At 37.1% G+C, this 22,382-nt stretch overlaps 1 protein-coding gene across 12 annotated transcripts in view; it reads right to left on the bottom strand.

The window, feature by feature from the left end:
• Positions 1-22,382, bottom strand: part of FAT1 (FAT atypical cadherin 1) — a 109,417-nt gene that overhangs the window by 72,564 nt on the left and 14,471 nt on the right. For all 12 annotated transcript variants that reach the window (XR_004780431.2, XM_035557814.2, XM_035557818.2 and 9 more), the window contains exon 3: positions 749-1,063. Coding sequence is in view for 11 of the 12 variants with exons in the window: in XM_035557814.2 (XP_035413707.1) it covers positions 749-1,063 (315 nt within the window). In the remaining variant the exon portion in view is untranslated. The remainder of the gene's footprint in view (positions 1-748; positions 1,064-22,382) is intronic.

Raw genomic sequence — 22,382 nt, 5'->3', positions numbered from 1 at the left:
GGGATGGAGGGCAACGTTTATGTTGTTTTTAAACTCTCTCTGCAGCTTCAGTTTAAATGGATTATTTGTTTGCTGTCTCTCTGCCCTACATATATTTCAGTATTTGTAATTCACAGATATTAAAAGGTGAGCTGTTTCTTGTATTTGTACTTTCCTGTTAAACCCTCAGTAAGTTTTTCTGAAGGTTTCCAGTCAAGCACTGAATTCACACTTTCTTTTCACTACATATCAGCCACACATATAGATTACCTTCCAGGTTTTGTATCTTGTACAGTGGCAACAGTTATGCATACAGCCCCTTGCATTGTCTTGGCTAACACTAGCTGGTGGACAAGACAAGGGAGGTGGGCATTGGCTAAAAAACTATGACTGAAAATTTGAAGAGAGACACCGCTAAAAACAGTTTGGATGAAGCTAAACTAAAAGATGTATTCTAAGAGCACATTTACAGCACTACAAATGCAAATGGACACTGACTAGTCTAAAGCTAAGCTACTCTGAAGTAAACCTTCCCAAAATGTGCAGGGTGCAGATGTCAAGTACTTTGAACAAACAGTTTCACTCTCAGATAGTCTTCTACAGGTTTGTAAACATTACTGATATTGACAGAGACCAAGATACCCATTTATAACTACTGTGAAGCATGGTTACAATATTAAACCAAAGATGTTGATTTTGCCCATTTTATGTATTTATGCAAATAAATTGATTCACTCGTATTTAAAATAAAACATTGTGTTGTACTTACCAGTTTTGGGGTTTATCGAAAAGAATCCCTGTGGATTTCCACTTGTAATCTTGTAGGTTAACTTTTCACTTGAGCTAGAATCTGGATCAAATGCCTCAATCTGAATGACAGATACATCTTTAGGTGAATTTTCCATGACCTCTGGGTAATAAACTGGTTCTGTTGTCTGAGGAGCATTGTCGTTAACATCACCAACTTCTATGTAGATTTCGATGAAAGATGATAAAGGCACAACACCTTGGTCTGTTGCATAAACAGTCAACCAGTAATGTGAAGTAGTCTCACGATCCAGGCGATCAGCTGTCTCAATAATACCTGTTTAACAGGACAAAAGATAAACAGAGAACGATCAATAAATATACAGAAGTATGTAGAAACAGAGCAAGCAACAAGCTTAGAAAATGAGAAAAAAATCAACAAGTTCAGGATAACTGACATTGATTCCACAAGCTGCGTTTAATATACGCACACAAGCATTAAAGCTAACCTGAAAACACCAAAACCAAAATCAATAAAACAGTTTTCAACGACTACGTGTTCCAGCTATTAACACAATATATTACTTAACTTCCTTTCCATTGTTTTTTGAGATTTATCAGATCAATTAACACTATTGAAAAAAAACTATTTTGCCTAAAGGATTAAATATAATGAGTAATAAGCAATTTGGGGGGGCTTGAATGAACCTCTTTATTAATATACTGAACTTTATAGTATATTAAACTATCTCGTTTGGATACCAGACTCTTGATCTGTTTACTGTTATACATATTAATATACTTAAATGTAAAACATTCTTATCTACATGGCCAAATAAATTATTGAACTGAATTTTCTTAATGTGCATAAGTATTTAGGCTCACATAGAAATCTCACAGAAAAGGAAAACAAAGTTAGACCTCAAGGCAACCTTTGTAGCATTATGACCAACCACTGGTTGCCATTAGTTTGATAATAGAAAGCAACGCCTAGCTCATTTTAGCACCCATAAAATGAATTACCATTTAAGGAACAGCTAGACAACTCACAAACCTCATACAGCAGTTTGTCTGAACCAGAACTAAGTAAATAATGAGGGGCTCAAATTTTTATCCACTGTGAAGGAAATACAGCCCTATTTTTACAAGCACCTTAGTCTACAATCTACAGTCATAAAATGCGTATGTTGTATATCAAAAAATTGTGACATGGCATAACTTATTTGTCAGGGGATGAATGTCAAGCAGATTCACAGATTTACTGCACCATAAAACTGCACTTTTATTTTCTTGATCCAGTTGCTCTTACTGGCTGTCTTATTCAAGACATTTTCTAGATAGAACTTAAAATGAAGCTAAATACATTCCAGAGGAAGGGATAGACCAACACCTTGCAGTCACTCCTGCGGTAATCTTGAAAGGCTCTGACATGCCTCTTATTTTTTCTTACACTGATAAGAAAAAATGTTATTATATACTATAATATTATACCTAACCTAATTTGGACTGGAGTTCAGATGAGCCAAAATTTCACCATGGGTCCCAGTTTTGGGTTTTAGATATATTCACATGATATGACTATGCATGGTGTGGCCCTTGTCCTGAGCCCAGCTACTCACAAAACATGCATACTGTCAGTTAAATAGCACTTTGATGAACTATGCCACTATGCTTTCACAAGAAATCCTACAAAAAATGAATAACTGTAGATATGATTTCCTTCACATATCCCAGACATTTTTTATTTTTTTAAATATTCAGGCTAAACAAAATTAGATAAATATTGAGGAATTACTCATTTACTCATTACTTTCTTTGCTTTTTGGGAGAATGTACGAAGGGTTGATGGTGACCATCTTATATTTTAAGTTGTTAGTAAGACTTTAGGAGGACTGGAGGTAATAGCGTCTAATACCTTAACCTGCAAGATGCCCATATATAGCATTTTAAGCAACACAGTATCCCAGAACTACCACCAGGTGTCAGTACGGAAATTGGTTGTATACAGTCTCGGACTACTGGGATGAAAAGAAAGGGCAGGTAACACACTGCAATTTGAAAAAAACATATATCTATATGCATTACATACAATATATACAAGTTTTCTTGAAAGCTAACTGGTGGCTTTATAAATTCCTTCTTTGCAGAGGAACACCATCAGAAACCAAGTCAAGGTGTTCACTTTAAGGACACTGACATTTTACAGTTCATCTCTTTAGCTCAGTATTTATTTGCATTGTTTAATTGCAGTTTGTTATAAAAAAAATCTATAAAGACGCTGATTTGTGCTGTGGCTAATTGCACCATTTCTCTTTTTAATATAAAGAGTGATTTTAAATAGGATACCATGAATTTGCTCTCTCAAAAAAGGAGACCTAGTCTTGAGCATAGTTACCTGGATTCTGTTTTTGTAACTTGCTTATGTTACACCTTTTGCATTTCTCTGCTTCAGCCAGGAGACTTGCCCGGGAGTAAATAAATGTGTTAATTCCTGTGGCCTCATTTCTAAACCCAAATGCTGGATGTGGCATGCAAGCATTTCATCTTCAGTCTGGGTAGATTCTGTGCATGCCTCAGAAAATTTTGTAAAACATTCATGTCCTCCCAAACACAAGCCTAGCCTGTTGTAATTCCCTCTTCGCAGGGCTTCCAGCAATGCTACTCTGTTACTTGTGGTCTGTGCAGAGGACAGTGGTCACGCTTACGTGCTGAACCGAGCAACCATTATCATTTTACACCTGCCCTGCATTCCTAACAGTAACTACATCAGAAGCGGCAGATTCATTTTAAGATAGCCTTGCCTGATATTAAAGAAACAGAGAAAGAGACTCTCCCAGTAGTGGAGCTCTCCCGCAATCTGCTCACCTGGCATTTACAGATTCTACCACCTTAATTACCAAAGCCTCCCTCAAGGAAAGGAAGACTGAACCAATTATGCTTTCGTGAACTGCCATTTCTCAAGTGTCCGTTCTCTTATATCACATACTCTAAAAGGGGAAAGGGGAGAAAAAAGTACCACACCAAACCAACAACAGTAAGTATTTCAGAAAGAAATATGTAGAAGCATTACTGGGATAGTGACTAATTTTACAATAGAGAAAATGGGCAACTTTACTTTCGGTTCATTTTTCATTTCAAATTAGTTCTGCCTATCTGGCATTACTGCTGCGTATTTGACACTGACTTTTGCAGAAATGCCCAATGAAAGGGCTGTAATCTGTCTGACTACCTGACTACTCAACAAGTCATATAACACAGATTTTCATCCAGCAGGGTAGCTCTGGTTTTCAGAATTTCTCCATTTTTCTACAGGGTCACCGATACTCTGTGTGCATTAGCAAAAGTAACACAAAATGTTATTCACTAAAAATTACTCTTCCATTTTTCTCATGTTTCTCACCCAACAGACACTGAATTGCTGGATGAACATTTTCTCTGCTGTTTATAACCACAAATAGAAGTATAAAGTAGCTAGAAAGAACATGTTATGAGCATTCAGATATGCAAAAAAAGCCTACGTAACTGTTTGCATTTATTGTTATTAACAGATTAATTCCTAAACAAACACTTCCTAGAGACAAAGGTTACTTAAAAAAAAAAATAAATCCTCCACCCATCCCACTCAAGAGTTTAAAATAGATGGAATAGACAGGTATGTATGCAAGTTGGAAAATGTATTAGATGGACATCACGCATAATAAGTGGATTACTTTGACAATATTAAAACGAAGACCCAAAATAACATTCCTCTGGTATAAAAGCCATGTAAAAGAAGACCTGAGGATACAGAGCAAAAATTTCCTTTTATTGCTTGCATGTTGAGGGGGTGGGGGAGCTCACCACACCTTGTTCTTCTTCATTACTCAGAGCTCGGAGAGCAGACAGAGAAGGCATGACTGGTCTATTAACGTGACTCAACTTTCTCCACGTTGCTGCCACCCAACAATAAAATGGAGCAGATACTGATCCGGTACACAAGCCTGGGCGGAGGTTGGAAGGGGTGGGGGGAAGCACTGACTACCAAAACCTGAATTCTTCTGGTCCTGCCTCAGCACTTTTGTCAGGAAACACAATCAGCAGAACTTGGATTTTTTCCCCTCTAACATTACTGCACAATCTGACCTCACACCAGTCATTACAGCAGATAATGATGAGAAATCAAATATCAAAAAAGTAATAAACCAATCCAAGCAAGAGTTAATTTGTTTTAATCTTACAATCAGCTAGATCCATTAAGTATCAGCAACATGTTAATCAGTATCATCAATTTCAGCAGCAAGTTTCGGCTTCTTAGAAGTATTTTTGCCTTTTTCTTCCAGTGGTGCAAATCGCATTTAGGGAGTACAGCTTAAGTGCTTCTATTATATTTTCAATGTGTTAAAGGCTCTATCTCCAACTCTTCTCCCATTCAAAAAAAATCTTTAGTCAGCAAATTTCCTATTCTCTATGCTGAGAGCAAATCAGTAAATTTAACTTTTACAAACCATTTGCTTTTTATGTAGCAAGACAAGTAGATAAATCTTCCACAGAGCTCCACCAGAGAATCTTTAGCATGCATGATAATCCCAAAGACCTGTAAATATTATTGTTCATAAAATATGTTGAAATTAGTATTCCAAAAACATTTTCACTTGGCTGGACATGCAATCTTTAAGCTTTTCAGGTGGTTAGGATAAAAATAAATTCATGTTCATCAGTTGCTAACTGCCAGAGGGGAGTACAAAAGAGCTCTGATGAAATGTTTCTCAGTCATCTGCATGACGACAGCGGAGTTTTACAATCTTTGTGAGTCTGAAATTTTAGACTAGATATTGCTACTGTTTGATGCAACTGGACTTTTCTGTTGATTTTATTATGAGAAGGAAAAAGTCCTAAGTGAATACTGTACTACAGAAATAAGACAGCATTCAGTATGGAGGAACAGGCTGGTTTAAGAATACAGCAAATGGGGAAAAATTAGAACATTAACCCTACTCTTGCCAAGAACCAACATCACTTCCAACTTTAATCCCATAACCCAAATCACTAAAACCAAAGTCACTCTTAAAACAAAAATAAACATATAAATCCATCTCAAATCTGACAGTCTTACCTATGCCAATTCTATCTGATTAACAAACGCTCAAAGTATAATACCCCCAATTCCCAGGGATGATCCTCCTTAAGTGTACTTATCCATGAGAACTCTCATTAACAATATTAATGATTCTGTAATGGAAATCAAAACCCGCAATCATTTCTCAGCAAAGCATGAAAACGCAGTTTAGTAGAACTTGCCCTGGGAGCGACGTTTGAAACTAAGAGAAATCCCTGGCCTGGAACACGATTCTTGAAATCTGATTACAAACTTAATTAATCTAAATTCTAATAAGCTGGACAAATCAAAAAGCTTCTTCAGCTGCCTAAAAGCCATCTCTGAGGGGAAAAGGCAATATTTTAAGAACTGCAGGAACACAGGTTTTGATCAAATATGACCGTCAATGAACAGCCGATCCCAATTAAAGACTTCAAAAAGAGTAGATTAAGCATGTTATTACCAACGGCACGCTGTCCCTCAGCAGCACGAGCCTGCATTTACACCAACACAGACTGTAACTTTGGCTTGAGTTCTGACCAAAGAGTAAGTCACTTACTCTTGTAAGCCATCACTAAAGTCTATACAATCTTTTCAATTAAAAATAGAATTAGGGGTGGTATTCAGCTTAGTACAGATTGCCATTTACTACCTGCATCTCTCTTACCACTACATAGGCTGCATATATTTTCTAGAAAGTTACCAGTATTTATAAAGTTAGTTTTTATGTGGACATGGGTCCAAAGAACCCCATCTCTCAAAAGTCTGCAATTTTTCTGGTCAAATTGCTGCTTTAAGTTTTGTGGAACTTCACTTAGTCATTTTAGAACAATGAAATAATCACATCAGAGTCCTTGATTAGTGGTTTGGTGAGGTTTTTTGTTTGTTTCTTTTTAAAGCAAAATCTTACTAAATATTACAACATTATCACGCTTTGTCTTCTAACGATAAGAAATTTATACCATCTTTTTCCCTGAGCTGTATAAATACAGAGGCTATAACAGATCTGATAGGATGAGAAAAATAAATAAATAAAGAGCATCCAAGCATGCAGAATAGAAGACATAGTGCTTATCTGCTTTTCTGCAGTCCCCAGAGGAGTCAAAGAACATCCATACTCTTTCGTCCTCCTTTTCCCTTAAGTAATTTCTAGAGGCACGGTCAAACCAGGACAGTAGCCAAGTGCAACCCTGTGTATTATGTATGTTGTTGTTTTCTCCTCCACTTTATGCAAAGTGGTTTTGGGGGAAGCAAAGGGGTGAGGGGAATGAAAATTTATTAACAGTTATGGTGCACAAGATAAAAGAGACTACAGCAGACTGGGGCATACTACTTACAAGTACTATACCTGTCTGTAGTACCTGGTATAAACCGTGATTCTAGAACTAATTATCACCAGTGAAATATCTCAGATCCTTTCCACTTTTAAAACAATTTAAAAAATCCTCTAGTCAATTTATCTGTATTTCTGATGGGCCAGACAACCTCTGGCCACCACTATAGTCTGACACTGAAAATGCCACGAAGAAGCAGCTAAGTATGGCCATATGTACAGCCAAGTAATCCTATGTGCCACAGAGTGCACTGAAAAGAAAAAGCTTTGATACATGGAACATACTGAATTTCCAAGGGAAAAAAAAAAAAAAAAAAAGAAAACCTTACTTTCCCCGTGGCTGCTGTACTACCGTAACTCAGGTCTCTACAGAACACCATGTGAGGAACAACTGAGCCTTAAGCCCACAGTTCCTTTACAACAGCATCCAATGCCAACAAAATTTAATATTATTTGATCAGCCAAATAATAACCACTTAACAAAACCAAAACAAACAAGGCAGCACAATAAAACATTGGTCTTTATACTACACAAACCAACTGTCCTTAAGTACTGAAGATTTCAAGTATGTCCTGTAACAGAGACAAGGAACTATTCAGCACTTAAAATGTCAGTTGAAAAGACCAAAATCTCCATCCTGTGAACTTGAAACAATCTCCTTCTGAAGAAGGAATGGAATGAGATTCTTTTTGCAGAAGTGAAATGTCAGCTTGTCCCCTGTATAAACAGGGCAGTGTGCCAAAAAAGGCTCTGCACTCTAACTTGTGAAACACTAAAGACCTGCGGCTGGCAGCACGAACTTTTACAAATGATATACAACCTCTCTCTTATAAAAGAAGTAGTATTTTGATAAATAAACTGAACTGGAAAAGTGCTAGCCTTCTTTAACCTGTATCACATGTGCACTCGGAACAGGAAGCATCACCTGTTTATGCTTCTATGGAACAAAGTGCAAGAGCCACCCAGAGAAATATGGTTTGAACTTCGTAGTAATTTAAAAACTTATCACTGACAATGCAAGCTACTCACATATCAGATGTAAGAAGTCTGATTCACACAACAGACTAAACTGTATTGTTTCAGAATATAAATAATCCTTGTCTACAGCCCTGAAGGAGAGGAAGAAGTTGCAGCAGCTATTGCTTGCCTTTGAATCACACACAAATGGGAGGTGTTCGCTGCTCTTCTCTCTCCTCTTCTCCAGGAGCATCTCATTAGGCACACGCAGGAAGACTGCAGCCTAGCAACAAGCCATCAATATTGCATTTTGCATAACTCATGAAGAATTCAAATTACTTGTTTGCAAACATCCAAGGAATACAGATATGCATCACTAAGAATTCAATTTAGTTTGAAACAGTTGCATTGTTTCTTTTTAACAATTCAGTGATTCCTTGATTTTGCCTGAGTATAGTTGAACCTTAACTTAAGGCATTCTGATTTCTTTTTTCAATAACTTGGTACCTTTACCTTTTGTGTGTATTCTGGGTAACTGTTTTCCAAAAATAATATTAAACACAAAACCTTAACCCTCCAGAAAAACAACTAGCTTTGAAAAATTCTGCAGCAGGATATGTTCACAGGCTATAGAGTTAGGATTATTACTTGCAGCCCAAAAGGCTTTAAATAATGTCATCTATCATGTCATCAATATTTCTTTTAACATTTACAGCTTATCACATGTTTAGATTTTACGTAATTTTTTATTTAGACACTCAAGAGGTTTCTATACAGTGGTTGTATCCTAGCTTTTTCTTTTAAAAAACATATTTCTTACATATGTTATTGAAGATAAGTAATGAAAAATCAGATTTTATAATTTCTGCTTCAGCGAACTCAGAAAATCTCTCTCAGGAGTAGCTAGGGAATAAAAACACTAAAAATAAGCTGAAATGAATATACTGGAATCACAGATCTTTTGTCACCCTTTATAAAAGCAGATACCCAGAAAATTGAATGAAACTTCTGTATTTATAGCTCTTTGACATAGAAAGCTGGATATGTTTCATGTCATCTTGTGTACTACCAGCTGAAAAATCATGCTCGGACAGTACTGTTAAATGGAAAGCAACTCTAGTTACTGTTTCAAGGACAAATGGCTCATTTTCTAACATAAATCACTGCTTAGAAAGTTTCAAATAACTTCTCACAAGCAGTATTAGCAAGCTGATGTAACTGCAATGAATTCGCACCAGTTCTTTAACCGGTAGATGACATTTCACTGTGGAGCTGCAGGAACTTCAAACATGTCATGTCCACCAATGCTTGTGCTCTTTCCAGGGACCAGTTATTGCAAGTTCAGAAAGGTGAAAGGGGAAAAATATCACTGTAGGGCATACATGGTCCCTATAGCACACACAACTTCTAATACCGTGTAGAAAGCAGTATTATCGGCATTAGAACAGATGTGAGATTTTAACAGAAAAAAAAAAACCTGAAGTAAAGGCTCAATCATAGTAAGTTTTATGATTATGATTTTTATCATGAAATTATGAACGTTATTATTTAGGAATCCTAACCTGGTTTGTATCTCAAATTTAACTCCACTGAAATGGTGAAATATAACAAAGGATACAGCCAAATCCAGTTTTCTACCATTACTTTAAGTAAATTTGACATAAGTTTTAAAAACTCCCAAATTCCATAAAATAATCTACTGTATGAAAAATGAAATAATTTCTGCCTATGACACTAATGTAACAACAGTGAGACTAGTTGTTGGAACAGCCAAAAATTAGCAGTGTCCAGTCAAACCTGGCAGACTCACCTTCATAAATGCATAGAAATTCCCAATGCATTCATAGTAAAACAGTATTTTGGGACAAAAACTTGGCATCCAGAGAGCCTCACCATATGGTCAAACCCAGACCTTGACATAAAGCTTAAAACACAGAACAGTTTATGCATCACTTCTGAACTATGAACAGATGGCAGCAGTTTGAGTTGTGTTGGAGAGAAAGGGTCACTATTGATCTCCCCTATGTGCAGCTTATAAATGAGATAGATACAGTTATTTTAAGAAGAAATACAGAACGTTCAATAGCTTAGAGAGCAGCTATTACTTAATCAAATAAAAAGAGGTAGTATGAAGATCTAGGAGAAAAGATGCGCACAGTTAAAACTCTGCAACAAACACAAGACTGTATTTTAAAACATTAAGAAAACAGATTTTGCACATCTTAGTTAAGGAGGCAAAGTAGAACACATTAAGGTCCAAGAAAAAGATTTATAAATAATTAGACCCAGCAACGTTTTGGCTTCCAGTTCTTGCCACATTGCTTTCAGCACATTTGTACAAAAACAAGTCAAATGAACTGAAAACAGTGTTTAGTCTGCTCTAAAAAAGTTCTAAAAATATGTTCTTTAAACTGTCTACGTACAAGATTATGCCCAGAAATTATGACTCCATACTAAGGTAGTCTGGGCTAAAAGTAATAAACATGCTAATACCCCCAAAGATTGTGAACTTGCTTTCAGGAAGCCAGGGGGTGGTGAGGGGGAATTTTTGCAATTAGAAGATCCCTGACAGGGTTGCCTTAGAACTCAGCTGATTACTTCCAGTTCAGAAAATCTTTTGGGACAATGGCAGACAGCTCCTATTGTCAGCCTCATTTATGGTTATTTTAATAGCTCCAGCTTATTTCTGTCAGCTAGGCTACTTGTACATCAGGCTTTCAGACAGGCACTATAATTGTTATATGGGGAGGAACAGTTCCATATTGCTGAAGCTCAGTGTAGAGGGACAATCTCCCCCTCCCGATGACTTACACATTAGGGAAACAAAGTGTCAACTCCTATGACAACAAGAAAAATTGTAATACAACTACATACAAACTATATTTCTTTGAAGAGAGAGCGTGTAAAACAAGCTTTGTTACTGATGCGATCAGTCATTCATTATTTGAGAGAAAACATGCTGCAAAACATGACTCCACCATGGAAGCTACATCAGCATTACAGCAGGTTTGTAAAATTTTGTGAAATATTAGTGAAAACAGAAACAGCCAGCAGATTGTGGGCCAAACGCTGCTCTCAATATCCACAAAAGCAGTTCATCTTACTCTCTTGTATGAGCAAACTTTGCAGAAATGTGATGCACATCATAGTCCTAGTTGTCCACCCCCTTACTCAGGGTGAACTCGTCTTCAGCTAGACACAACTGGTTTCTGTGTCCCAAGAAATACAATTACACAGTTGTCATTAAAATTGGAATAATTCACTATATTTAAACAAAAATACTTTAGGATAATATTGGCTACACTATTCAGTTACCTTTAAATCCTGCTCTCAAACACCGGTCATGCAATTGTAGAAGTTTGACTGAAGCTGTCTGAAATTTAGAAACAAATGAAGGGTTGTACGGGCCTAGGACTTGTTTACCCAAGAACGAAGTGTTATTTCATCAAATTTTTAGTGTGTGTGTATGTACTTGATTGTGTATAAGCAATTTGTAAGAATGTGTACATATACTCACATATAAATAAGCAGGTACCCTTAAGAACTACAGCTTCACCCAGTAAAAACCTTAACTTTGCTGTCAGCCTTCCCAGTACTAAGGAATTGTTGACAATGTGAATAGTCGTGTTACCACTCCAGTAAATTTAACTGGGAAATGGGGAGCCTCTGAAGGGGAAATTCCTCTGCAAACAGCCTCAGGAATTTCAAAACTAACTGGAGTTGACAGATTAACCTAGGTTCCCCCTTAGGCAGAAGAAGAGGCTACAAGTAAAATAATGAGACACACGGGGAAGCCAATTACACACAGGAAAAACATTTAATTGTACAGAAAGTGGTTTGTTGATCCAGAAGGATGTAGTTGTTTAGACCTCTGCAAACTATTAAAATACCTGGACAGTTCTACAAGTATATTTGCTTTTTGTCTGTAAATCTCAAAGTTCAACAACTGTCCTAAATAAGGAAAATTGTCCTAAGCAACCCAAGAATCTTTCTCCTGCATACAGCACATTTCTCTCAAATTCCCTTTTTGGTTGCAATTTGAACAATTGCACTCTACCTCATACTACTTCCATAAAAGTGATTTTGAAAGCCTAACAAGTTATGCAGAGCAGTCCCATTGTGCAGTAAGAAGCAATTACAGCCGCATTTCACAGCACCACTGGCTCATGACTTATTACATGCAGGAACAGAAGTTTAGCACGTGCGTGGTAGCTATACTAATTTGTGTGTTGAACTACTGCAATTTTGCTTCAAGCTTTCATGCTCCAGAATATTTTCAGGTGGAGAAACTACTGGGGAACAGTGACAGTTGCCAGAGCAAGTCTGTGCTAGAAAGGATACTGATACACATGGAAAGGCAAGAAGCATGCTGTGGAAATACTGCAACCCAGGCTGCTACTGCTTTCATGTTATTACTCCAGGTAGCTGTATGCACAACAGCACCCTATTACTGCCAAAAGAAACACTGTTCCTAAACAGCTTAGTGTGTACAAAGAAGAGCTGGTGTACCTGTGGGTATGGGAGTGTTAGAGAACAAAGCAAGTCAATGAAGTCATGAGATTAAAGCATCTGGGATCCAGTGACATCAAAAGACATTCATCCTCGTTTTGACAGTCAGTTTTATTAACCTTAAAAGTACCCATTTATTTATTTATTCAGACTTTATTTCTACTCTTGTATCTACAGGGGATCTAGTACCGATCAGTACTTGCCATACTAATTTTATGTTATTTGCCTTTGCGTATGATTCAAAATAAACAAAATGCCATTCAAAGAAGTGTTTCTGAACTTGCTTCTGAGTGAACACTGACTACAGGAGAGAATAGATCATTCATGAAGACAAAGAACTTTGAGATTTGAAAAAAAAGTTAATTTTCTTTCATTATAATGATCATAACAAGAAAATGAGAAATCCTCCACATATAAGCAAATTATTACACACACACTGAAGAATCAATACTTAACTAAAAAGTACAGTTAGACCTAGAAAACTAGAAATGACTTATTAGATCTCAAGCTTGCTTAATTGCAAGTTTCCTGGTGTGATTTCTTCTGTTTGTTTTCCTTCAACATAAATAATGGATAACTGCCTGCAGAGTTTTATTAGAAATTTTCTGGAAGGAAAAAAAAAAGGATAACTAAAGGTACTAGAAGCTAATGCAAGTTAACAGTCTAAAAAATTAAATAATCTATAGATTTCATTTGCTCCATATTTATTGCTTAATAATAGAACTCGCAAGCATTTGCATAAACACAGAGCATCTCTGTTGAATTTCTGCTGGAAACCTCCACTAGTTACTCTCCGCAGAAACATTTTTCAATTAAGATGATTCTGCACCTTTAGTAAAAACACCAAGGAGAATGAGTTATGTGAATGAAAAACTCTTGGTCAAACAACAAGTTAAACTGTCATAAAATCATGATAAAGCCTTGATCAACTCCTTCTATACTAGAACACAATGTAAGTGAAAGAGCACTATGATATTGTAGGTAACTGGCAGACTATTTAGGCACAAAATGTATTTTGCTCCTGGACCACTGAAGGTTTTTCCTTGTTTCAAGTAATTCAAAGAATATGCAGAAACTAGAGATGGAATTGCATCAAGTGACCTCCTCAAGTCTTCATATTTGTGCAGGACTGTTCTCAAAAATGTTGGCCATTCTTGTGTTTGACTAGACTGAGCTACTCAATTTCAAAAGGATTTTTAATCACCTCTGGAATTACAGACATTACACAGCATACATTTCTAATTCCATTTGCTCCTATCATCACATGCTAGGTCAATATTCACTCCAAATTTAATCCACATAATCTGCAGTAATCTTGTTCTCACTGTAATCATCATTCTCTTAACTTATTAAGAAACAGTGCACCTCAAAATTGACTTGTCAACTTGACAACTCATCTTTTTTCCCTAATACTGTAGGACCTGTATTTATTTTTAACACTAATTTTAACAAAGGCATTCTTCCATGTCAGATCTTTTAATTACTTCTTTTTGCTACCATCCTTTGGAAGATTTAAGTCAGTCCAAAATGTCACCATTCAACATGAATATTTTTAAATGTAAGCAAGAAACTAAATTGAAAAGTGCAGGTTCCAAGATATTTTTTAGCATTTGCAAGCACAGTTCTTGATCTCTGGGCTTCCGTCCTTACTTGACACACAAGTCCGACTTTGGAAAACTAGTCAGAAGTGGTATGAAGTAGCAGGGACTAAGAACTGGTTAGGTCTTTATAATTTCCCCTCCTCTCCTCCCAGAGCCATGTTTTCCCTAAATGCATACACAAAACAATCCTGAGGACTTCTTAGCAAGTTGTCACTTCTTCTTACACACTTTTTACTTTAAAATGTTCTGCACAAAGCCAGGCAACCCAGAAATATTCCTGTCCTAGCTAGTAGCACAGGTATGGAAGTACATATCCAAACAGCCATTGAAGAGAGAGACATACGTAATTTTCCGCCATTTCTGATTAATTTGCTGGAATTGGTTCTGTAATATTCAAAGTACCTTTAAAGTGAACTATGATACCAAACATCCTTACGCAAAGGCATAGTCATCTTTTTTTCCCCCGCCCGAAGTAATTAACATTCCTTGCACAGGCAGCTGGACATTTGTTAATCATTAACTGTTTGCGTAAAAAAAAAAAGCACAGGGAGAGAAACTGTTAGCTGTTCTTCACAATGTTACACGAGAAATCTTTAAGACAGAACATGTAGTGAATAGTGTAAAATTATTTAAAGTAAAAACAAATCTGTTGTATTATCACAGCATGCTCAATATTTGACAAGAATATCTGTCTTTTTGACACTTTCCAGGTTCAAAGCTGAGTAATTAGCACAGGAATTTAATCAATAAAAACAGCACTTTAACGTAGAAAAAAGGTATATTTAAAAAGATGAACTATGATGTTCTTGGGAAGTAAAATAATACATATAACCAAAATTATAGCACCAAATATAATAGAGGCATAACCAATGAACACATTCCAACCTTATCTAGAATCACTTTGATTCACTCTACCTTGCTTTCATTACAGGAAGGGCACAGCAAGGGCATTCCTCTCACATCAAACAGAAAATTCCATAGACAGAAGTTTCCACATGTCTGATTCGTTGCAGATTAAACCCTTATCATTAGACAGCAATCTCTAATTTTCATAGAGACAGGATATACCCTGTCATGGCAAATCTACAGGCAAAGGATCTGGGGGGGGGCGGGGGAGGGGGGGAGGGGCAGGGGTATAAATCTGTAGAATGGAGATATATTCTCACTGAAAAAGCTATGCACCTCACTCTCACAACTTTAGAGAAATGGAGGGGACAAGGTATAAAAATATATGATCCCCATACATAACTCCATTCTATCATAGCTTCTTTATAGGGCAGCTCTTCCAAGCTGAACTACCAAGAACTCCCTCTGTGCATAAATACAGCTGGGACTACAGGCGACACATGAGAATTCTGTTCATTTTTAGCACAGTAGGTTACCAAATTCTTCATTTCTTTACCCATACAACTGTAGCAGTTCTGTAGTGCTCATACACATTAAACACGACAGTCAGTGTAAAACGCATAGGTAACAGAATAGCCTTCTGAGAATTTTTAATATCATAGTCTCCTAATCCTTAAATCCTGTACAAAATATTAATTTTGTATAAGAATTTCTGTACAAATATTTAATTCCAGGAATATTTTTGTTGTTGTTGTTTGTTCTTAGTTTACCACGTACAGGTGGATTCAGGCTTTTTACATCAGCAAAATAAAAATAGCCTTTTGTATAAATAACCTAAAGCTTGATTTAGGAAACATGCAGACTTTGGAGCCAATTCGTGCCAGTGAAGATTACTCTAAAAAGTACACTGGGGCTTAAAACAATGCAACTACAAAATGTTCTGTGTGTAGCATCGCCTGTCAGGCAGGCGAGATTCTTTTCTGGCGTCAGTGATGCCACAACTACAAGTCTGCACGGACACAGCTCTAAGCAGAAAGAACTCAAATGATCGTCTCTACTGGTAGCTCAAGACAATTTATACCCACTAGCTCAGCAGTTTGCTCTTTAGCCCTAATGTCTATCAAAATTAGCCAACTCTTCACAAAACCTGCAAATGTATCATTTATCTTTGTTCACAAAATTTAAAATTAAACAGAAGCAGTTAGTAGAAGCGTAGATAAAACAAAGCAGGGAAACCTCCTTTCTGAGTAAGGAAATTATCTGTTACAGTCCTGTGGCTAGATTCTTTGGCCACTTTTGGTTTTCCCCAAATTCCTCTTTGATGACACTGGAATGCTAGAGATTTTTATTTTTGTTGGGCCACACAGAGACTGCTGAGTTGGAACTTTATTCTTGGTCACTTTCAGATGACTAGAGCAATTAAATCACAGATGAAACATGAATTACATAGAGATTGTAAAATGGACCTGCAAACTATAGTTTCAGCAAGGCCAAAAGTATTTTTAGGTCCAAGATCTAAAGCTGCAACACCGCATGTTATGAACTGTGGAAGTTTGCCAAGTACTCATGTAGGTTTGTCCTTTGTTAAATATGTCCAAATGCTGTATGATTAAAGTTTAAAATCTTCAAAGAAAAGAATAAACATTACGTAATCATTTTCAAGCTCCTCTCTTTTGACCTTAATATGTACTTCAAAAGCTAAGCAGATGCTTAGTAGGAAATAAATCCCCAACTCAACAGATGTACCAACAGCGATATGGCAAGATGCACCTTCCATAGCTTTTGGCAACCCTTCGCTTTTATTATTCCTCTGCTCACAAGTGCTTTTCAAGTCAAAGAGAGGCCTAAACAAGTTAATAGACCCTTAATATGTACTCGGCTGCCTGAATTGATTGCTGCTTATAAGGTAATCTTTGCGACCACATGTGGCTCAGCCTCAACTCATCTCCTACAGAGAGGCAGCCCCTAGGCAGCTCTGTTTTCATCAGGCTGAGTTGTAGCCCAATCAACACCTTGCACAACAAAACAATCCCTCACTTTCAGCAGAAGAGGATGGAAACCCAAGCTTTTGTATAGATTCTCTATTTGGCAGCTGAGGTGATGTTTTGCTCAGCAGGATACCTAAAACAACTCTCAAACTACTTTGGAAGATCCCCCTGCCAACAGCAAAACACAAGATGAATATGTTTGTCTAAAACTAATTTAGCTTCTTCCAAAGCCACCTTGTCAAAGCCACATTAACAACCTAATAGCACTCCGTGATTTACCACCATCACAAATGCAAATCATACAACTTCCTTCAAGCCTAGGAAGGCAAGGTAATCAGCTAGCTCCAGGACAGATAGGACCTCGGTGACCCTAGTGCAAACCTGGGCATAATCCAGGGCTCCTTAATCACTGCCAAACAAACTCAGTATTAGCTCCAAATGCCATGCTCTACCACCATTTACCCATCTGAACAGTAACCCAAACATAACAGAATCATCCCAAAATTAACCCAGCTGCACCTTCACTGCCAGATCTTAGCCCGAATGAACATAATTAGGCTTTAAATAACTGCAGGCTGGATTTGCGACCAGACTATAAAATTAACCAGGTAATCCCTTCCAAACTTGAGTATTTACATGCACAACTAAACGTGAGCACCTGGCCAGGCTATAGGTACCAGCAATAACGCAACACAACACTCACCTAAAGTTAGTTATCTCCTAAGGAAAAGCTTTCTGGATTGCTTTTTGGATAGCAGTGAATTTAGGACTTGTCCTCAGTCTAGCTGACTTTACTTCTTTGAACAGACACAAATTGTGCTGAAGTGGTTTTGTACATCTTCAAAATAAGTTTTGAAATTTCTCATAATACTAAAAGGGATTTAAAGATAAAAGTTATTCTTAGTAAGCTTCTGTTACAGCTATTTGTTCTGTCTAGTAAAATTAAATCTGTGCCAAACACATAATTTTTTAAAACCATAACAAATTGGTGGAAAATATATTTTAGTTGCATGAAATTTTAAACAAATGTTTTTGAACTCAAATTATTACTCAATCTAGGCACAAAGTATACAAATGTGTGGGGTGTTTGTTTTTTTTCTTTTTAAACATAACTACTTTTGCCTTGCAGAATGGCCCCAGTTTGGCTCAATGCCACTGAAGAAAAATTCTGTAAGAAGAGTGAAGGCATGCAGATCTTCCTTGAAAATAAGAGTGAAGATTATACAGAGATGATGCTGAGCACACTCAAACCCAACATATATCATTACCTGGAAAACAAAAGATATCCCATTCTAAAAATAGCCTACACTAAGATAGCTGTAATCAACCACCTCCACATTATGCCTCCACAAATTAAATGTCCTGCACACAACAGACACAATTGTCTCTCTTGTCACGCAGACTAAACTAGGCTTTCAGCTCTGCTCTACTTATTGCATGTCTGACTATCATTGAAGATTCTGGTATGGAAAATAAGTCATCAAAATATGGGATAAATGCTTTAAAAAACAAATTATTGACTTTGGGTGGCCATAATTTGCTAACTGCCTTCAATATTTATTGCCACAACCACCCTTTTCTTCTGCTGGGCACTGGAGAAGTTTGGTAAGGACTCACAAGACTACCAATGGAGGAGTTGAAATGGGCAAACCTTGTCTCTCAGTTATAATAATTCAACTTGATCTTATGCTGCTGTTCTTTCCCAATTCAATATCAAACCTAGGGAATGCTCAGCTACAGCATAAAATAAACATGCCACTGGAAAAAACACTGAATACATCAGCATGAAAACGTCTTTCAAGAGCAGGCAGCTACAAAATTTCTTTGCTTGCCCCTCTTCACCTTTTAAAAATATTCTCTCTCTCTATATATATATATATATATATTATTTTGTTAAGCTTTCCATAAAAGTAGAGTTTAAAAAGAGAATGTCTTTCTGATCTCTAACCTAAACTGCTTCCTGTTTCCAGAGCATAGACAGTTGCCTATGTTTGTTTTTAATAATAACTCTGACACTTCTACAAAAAAAAAAAAAAGAGAGAAGGCATAAAAGACATCTATCACAAACTCAGAAAAATGTCTTTTGAATTCCTTTAAGAGCTTTAATCATACCCTCTTCAAACAAATAAAAGATGTCAGTTCTTGTATAATTTTCCAAAGAATGAGTTTAATAAGTTGCACTTGAGTTCCAGGTTTTGACCTGAAATTCTGTTCCAGATGCCGGTGTGGCAGCTGACCGATCAATCCCAGAATCCAAGGAACAACCTCCATAAATCCTGTGATTAAAAGAAACTCCTCATCCTCTCATCTGAGTGAAATTTGAATTTCACTCAAATCTCCAGTGTACATACTACAGTCAGGTTTCAGCTCTCAGATGTTAACTGAAGTGCTGACACAGCCCCTTACTGAAAAGATTAACCTTCCAAATCAACATCCATAGTCCTAAGAACTTAGTTTTAAATTAGAGTTTATAGAACCAAGTCATTGTTCCACAAGACTTTGTTTTGAACAAAATGCTTCACAATAACCTTAGAAATTCTGAGTCTGGTACATTTAGACCTCAGTCACTGAAGGAAGTTAGCTGCAATAGCTACATGGGCAGATCATTTACCATAAGTACCACTAGCAAAGTAATGTGGCAGTACAGAATTCAGTGGAAGGCTGAAAAAACTTCTGCGAAGCTAATTAGATACTTGGGAGATTAGTCTGTGCTCTGAGCTTTATCGACTTCAGTACCTGAACTAGCTAGGGCAAGAATTTCCTGTGCAAAAAGCTGCAACCATTTAGTATTCTTCAGAAATAGAGCACCTCCTAATCCAGCTCTCTCTTCAAAAAGAGTGGAAAGAAGCACTGAACTTTGCAAGTCGAAAACACTGAGAATCCCCTCCGAGAAGGTCTTTTTCCCCATTTACTTCTCATTTTTACCTAGTCAAAATATTCACATAAGAAGTTTTAATGTCAAAACCTATGTGCTGATGAGACTGTATCCGTGGACAGAAGCTAAGCTGGGAATGTCACTGACAAACGTAAGCAATCAGGAAATTTTAAAGCACATCCTCATAGCCTGCCATATCAAACTCACCAGGAATATTCTTTCCTGGCTATCAACATCAACCTCATCAATTGCAGTTTTTAATCTCTTGTTTTATAAGAAACAGTTAAACATGATTTGTTCAACACTTTCTCAGGTCATAGGTCACTGAAAACTATTAACAATCTGATAGATCACAGAATTACAGAATGCAACAATTCCGAATAAACAGAGCATATAGTCACCACATAGCTTTGACAGCAGCACAGCTGGAACATGCATAGTAGAAATTTGGAAGTTGTTAGGAACCCCTGGGGTTTGTGTTTGTTTTAAATTTAACTTGAATGAAATTAAGTTGTTACATATACTGCTGTTTATGACTTATACAAACAAGGTAACAAACAGAGGTAAACAGAAGGGAAAACTTCAACATGAGGCATTCACTGAAAGTGAGAAGAAAGTCCCATATTTATAAGGCTGCTGAACTCCAAGTATGAGGTTGCCGAAGTACAATTAACTTAAAACCAAAATCATAGCATTCTCAGTTTTTATTAAAAACACCTCTTCCACCTTCACATGGTTTACGACTGTATTAGTAAAACAAACCTAGAAAATGTTCCCAGGCATTGGAACTTGCTTCTCTGTATTGCTAAACTGCTTTTGGCCTGTGCCAGGCACCGCTCTCCCAGACAGTGCCAGGACTGAGCTAGGAACTGACGAGCAGCAGCGACCATGCCCAACAGTCTGGGTGCAGCCACCCTGTTTGGAAGGTACCACAGCTGTTAGGTCAGACACAGCCCATTTGGCTTCTGTTCCAGAAAACACCGCTGGTTTAGTAGATATCCAAAAGGTACTTAGGCGTTCTGCTCCACTGATGATCACCGTATCTAATATTTGCTAATGCCTGTCTTCATTGTTAAAACTCAAAACCAGCGAGCGGTAGGATGATTAAAAAAAGCTCAAAAGCCAATGAGTGCTGAAGATACAGAATTTGAAGTTGTCCCTTAGGTGCAAATGTAAACCATACCCTGCCTTTTAATTAATGCAATTTTGAGAGCACTACAAAGAAATGTTAACATGCTTATTATGTGTTAGCAATACTCTGTACCTTTTAAGAACATAATTCAGTACTTTTCTCTATGTAGTTAAAATCCTATTCATTCTCCTTAATGAATTACTGTCTTCCCTGCTGGAAATAGTTCTGGTAATATTAAAAAGTGTCTCATAGCCATTAAGCTTTATCGATGGTATTTTGTGCACAGAGATAGTGCAGTAAAATGAGTTTTCCTCCACATTCCCCCCCTTAATATTTTTTTTACTTGCTCCCCTAACATTCTTTACCAAAACAAATAATCTTTCCTTATTAAGGTAGTAAGGTTACACCCAAAAATTACATGACTCCAAGGGAGCACTACACAAGAAAGAATCCACTAACGGCCACTGAATATTTGCAAGCCCCACCTAACTCAAGAACTCCATAACAGAAAATAACCGGTTTGGGAAACTATTAGAAAGAAGTACCACGTGTCTGCTCTGTTCTAGTTCTTTCTTAAACTGCTAGAGATGGTGTATCAGGTTAAACAGACCCTTGTTCTAATTAAGCACAGTATTACTTGTGTCTTTTCCAGTCAGCAAATTAGTTTAATCATCTGAAATTTTTGTTATTGTTAGAATTGAATTATTGTTCTGTAAGCCTCACACACAGCAACTTAAACACAGGTTACTGAAGGAACCGTAAGATTCCTGGTAACAGGTAACTAAATTACGGGACTCAAGACCAGTACAAAGGTTATCAGGCACAAACTTCAGACTTCCACATCCCCGTTGACACCATTCTGGAACTAGGCTATGCTCTGGGAAATATCCACAACTGCAGAAACTGAGAAAACACCTGCCGGTGGTAGCCTTGCCAGTTGACCTACATGGGAATTTTCTGATAAAGACGTTTGTAAAATTATCCATGGTTTATTAAAATAGTTCAAATAAATCATCAGTAGGGAAACTTTACTGGGAGCAGAAGTGCTCAGAGTCCAGCCACTCCAGTACACATCAGGACGCAACTGTACACAACTGGACGCAACAGTACAACAGTACACAACTGGACGCAAAGGAATTCAGTTTGAAACTTCCTTCGTTTTTGAACAGCTTTCAAGATGGACTCCTGTTTTCCACAAACACTGCAATGTCCTAGGACATCTATACTCCCAAAGTCTGCTGATTCCCTCAGCTGTCTAGATTTTGAGCGCTAGAAAGAAAACCAAAACCAAAAGAAGAAAACTGAAACAAGATAAAAACTAGCTCTCAGTAATAAGCCAG

The sequence above is a fragment of the Cygnus atratus genome, chromosome 4 (assembly GCF_013377495.2).
Source record: "Cygnus atratus isolate AKBS03 ecotype Queensland, Australia chromosome 4, CAtr_DNAZoo_HiC_assembly, whole genome shotgun sequence".
NCBI lineage: Eukaryota > Metazoa > Chordata > Aves > Anseriformes > Anatidae > Cygnus > Cygnus atratus.
Note: the sequence above shows the minus strand (reverse complement) of the source record. Positions and strands in the feature narration are given on the sequence as shown.